At 41.9% G+C, this 3,905-nt stretch overlaps 1 protein-coding gene across 1 annotated transcript; it reads right to left on the bottom strand.

Annotated features, from left to right (window-relative positions):
- Nucleotides 1-1,411: 1,411 nt before the first annotated feature.
- On the bottom strand, nt 1,412-3,527 carry LOC129779033 (cytosol aminopeptidase-like). The gene is made up of 2 exons (XM_055786276.1): nt 3,171-3,527; nt 1,412-3,110 (listed from the first exon to the last, which is right to left on the bottom strand). The coding sequence occupies exons 1-2, from the start codon at nt 3,369-3,371 to the stop codon at nt 1,665-1,667; spliced, it is 1,647 nt and encodes a 548-aa protein (XP_055642251.1). The 5' UTR covers nt 3,372-3,527; the 3' UTR covers nt 1,412-1,664.
- Nucleotides 3,528-3,905: the final 378 nt, after the last annotated feature.

The raw sequence follows: 3,905 nt of genomic DNA, 5'->3' as shown, positions 1-3,905 counted from the left end.
ATCATAGGAAGTGGACAATTCTTGAATGCTCTAATTCAGCACACCTTTGTCAAATCAGGTATTCGAATGTTTCAAAACATATAAATAAAATTGTGATTTACAGTAGTTTTAGAGTATATTTTTACGCAATCACACGTTTTAAAGGATTATAAAATACACCATCTATTGGTGTTAATCCGCCCCTCATTTGTGCTAAATTTTAATCGATCACCAGACGATTATTACGCGAGTATTCAGACCTTTTCTGGATTATAACACTTATAAATATTGTAAACTTCATTCTTGCACATCATTTGTATGAGATGTATATAGCCAAACCATTAAATTAACGCATTTTGATGAACTCAATTCTGATCGTGAGTTGTCCAATTCAATAATGTTGTTTTGTCCACATGATTTCTATGGCAACCGCTTGGCGCGCTGCAGGTTGTTTATTGTGTCCTTCGCGCATAGCAGAAATAAAGTTTCTCTATGTTAAGTGTCTTGAGGTGAACACTTTTAAAATGTCCAAGAAAAAGCAATATTGTGAAGAAAGCCTAAATCAATATGATGACAGTGAACTCAAGCAATGATAAATGCAAATTCTACTTGAGAATTCGAATGTTTTCATTCAAAACTGGTGATTCCTAAGGCCGGACAAACCATGATCATTCTTTGGACAAACTATGATCAGAGGTGGTCAAACCCTGACCATAATTTCTCTTTGAGGAAAATCGTTCAAAACATAAAAAATTGCATAATTTCAACGCCGTATGGTAGTATTAGCAACTAGAGACTTGGGGCTTTTTAACAAACCCAAATTCGTATCGAATACATATGTGATTTTCATGAAGAAAAATCGATTTGCATTTACTAGTTGCGTAAAACCACACCCAAATTGGACAAACCAAGATTATTTACCCTAATAATCTTAACCCAGCAGAATATTGAAGCATATCGTTGAAAGAATAAACTCAATTATCTAACACAATTGGCGTAACCGTAACTTTTTCTATAATGTCCTTTGGAAGGATTGCTTCGTCCGAAATGGCAAATGCATCTTTGAATGTTTTATATTCGGGTGCTCGAACCCGGTTCCACTTAGGTTATCCTTGGGAAATTCGACATCTATTGCACTGTTTTGGAAATAAAGGAAGACGGATGAGAAAGGCAAATCGGGTGGTGCAGCTGATTCAATTTTTCTTATACCCGCGCTGATCCTATTGAAATTCATCAAGAAACGAGACACGAAGCCCACGTTCGGTTCGCTTCGCACGGCGCGAGAAGGACCGCTTAATATTATTGAAATTATTTCTCTGCATGGAAGAGGAAGCCACTGGAATTCGTTACTGGCAGAGATCAGAATTTGAACTCGTGGCACGATAAACTCGTCCATGTTTTAACATTGAACAGAAATATTAACGCACAGGAATTCATTCATAAAAGAGTAGGTGATGAGGTTTATTAATAATTTTCATAATTAATCGTTGGTCGAGCTTCTGAGACTCACGAAATACATAAAAATATCTTCATCAAATTGCTATATTAATGCGAGGAGGAATGAAACTATTAATTATCCTAATATGTTTTATGTTGTAACAATCGTTCATATATAAATTTGTACATTATCTAGTGATTTTTTTTTTACACAGCATTTTTATACATTCTCAATGAAATAAATATGACTAAACAGATTTAGAGTTTTCGGACAATTTCTGATTTGACGGTAGCGCACATGGGTCCGAAGGTTTGCAAACGCTTCGGGCAATGAATTCTATCAACGTTCTCGTGGGCCGTCCAGCCATCCCGGACCTCAGATATGGATAGTCAACTCCTTTGGTGGTCATCACGTTGTTCGCATCGATATGCATCCATTGACCACAGGGAAGGAACTCATTTAGCAAAGCAGCTTGAAAGCATGGCTCTCCTCCCACACCGCGTCCAACATTCTGAACGTCCACATGGGTGGCTGAGCAAATTTGTTGTGTGAAGTAGTTCCACAGCGGTAGTCTCCATACTCGGTCGCCCGTGTGTACTCCGGCGTTTTTGATACGCTGCCAGAGTTGTTCTGAATTGGTGTAAACAGCGCTACAAACTTTACCCAACGAATCATCCACTCGGGAAGAAGATGTTGTGACATCTACAATGTACTTAGGCCCAAACGTTTCGGCATACAGCAGGGCATCCACCAGCACCAGTGGTCCCTCTAAATCCGCATTTACCACTTCAATGCTCTTGCCATTCTTCATAGCGATCACATCGCCGGGCTTCACAGCATTGCAGCCAATTATGTGCTCACAGAGAGGAATCAATCCACGAATATTCACCGGTAAATTCATCGAAGCAATAGCCCGACACGTAGAAACAACACAAGCAGCCCCCGACATATCTCCACGCATCATTTGCATTTCATCGCATGATTTTTTACACAGACCGCCACTATCGAAAGTGTTTCCTTGGCCAATTAGCACTATTGGACGTTCCTTGCCTCCGGCTCCATAGTAGCTGAGCTCCAGGAAAATAGGAGGTTGGCAAGATCCTTTTGCGACCGCCAGAAAGGAACTCATGCCCTGTGCCTCAGCCCAGCTTTTTACTTTCACCTCTACATTCACTCCTGAATTGGCCAGCAGTTGCACCACATTCTGTGCAAACATAGTCGGTGTCATCAGATTAGCAGGCGCTTCCTGTAGCTGTCTGGCCAGGTTCTGCGCATCAGCTTTGATCAGACCAATCCGCCATCCGTCGCCATCACAAGGTAGCCCACGTTCTACATACAGCTGGCAGTGTGGCACAAATTTTCGTTTCTCCGGTTGCTTCAAATCTTGATTGATCCAAACACTCATAAGCGCCCCTTCCGCTGCGGACTCCGCGTGGCCCATATCTTCCACGTAGATAAAGTTGGTCTCCAGCTTCTGCAGTTCGCGGCATCCTGTCGCAGTCGCTCTTCGGATGGCTTCTTTGGACTCGTCCAGCTTCTCGACTGAATCATATCCCAGACAGTCGCTTCCAAGGCCACAAACCGCTACCGCCTTGAAGGTGGGTTCTAAGTCATAGAAAATCCTAACATCGCCTCGTTTGGGAATCGGACCGGCCAAACGAATCAGCTCCATTAGACGACCGTTGGTTGCAGCCTACCGGAAACACTGTTAACTGAGTTTCCGTGTTTGCGAAAAGAGTAGTGGTGATCTTACCTCATTATACCTAGCTCCGGCTGGAGTTAATGTGCCCGAATCAAATACATCGTCTTCGTCGGCATAAATACCAAGAATTATCCCTTTCGAAGGAGGGCTTGCGCACTTTTCGGCGCTGAAGTTCGCATAGCCGCGTCTGAACGTTAAGCTGAATAATTTCGAATAACTCGGTTTCATCAAATTTGTCCATATGATTGACATTTTTGAGGTTTCTGGTTATCTTGAAACTAGTGATGAAACCGGAAATTTGGTTCCTACTTCTGACTTCTGTGCCGAATGAAGTAGCTTGCCAAAAATGAAAACTTGCGCTTTTGTTAAAGGTTCTTGAAGGAATGAAAATTTTTCAGCCGTTCCACACTGGCTAGAAATTTCAGGGCTTGCTAATTCGTGGGGAAAAAATTCATTTCAATTAAATCGTAGAACATACGAGTAGAGGAGGGTGGTACTAAAACGATCACCTTAATTTTATTAGTGAGCAAATCAGAAATATTTGTTTTTTTTTGTGTTTTCTGTCATTTCTATCGCCTAAGAAATGCTTATGGTTGGTTAGTGTACCATCGGTACTTTGTCTGCCTGCAGGCGTAAATTGGACCCCATCTGAGGTCCATTAGCATCTCGTCAAGTATTTTCTATCCTTACCCCACCGCGGTGCTGACTGGGGTACAAGTAACCATAGTGAAGATCGGGTGACCAACACCGCTGTGATCTTGGTCGTATGTTGACATGGAAGGAGGA

This window comes from Toxorhynchites rutilus, chromosome 3, assembly GCF_029784135.1.
Source record: "Toxorhynchites rutilus septentrionalis strain SRP chromosome 3, ASM2978413v1, whole genome shotgun sequence".
In the NCBI taxonomy this organism is placed as follows: Eukaryota; Metazoa; Arthropoda; class Insecta; order Diptera; family Culicidae; genus Toxorhynchites; species Toxorhynchites rutilus.
The sequence above is the reverse complement of the archived record's forward strand: the minus strand, read 5'-3'. Positions and strand labels throughout refer to the sequence as shown.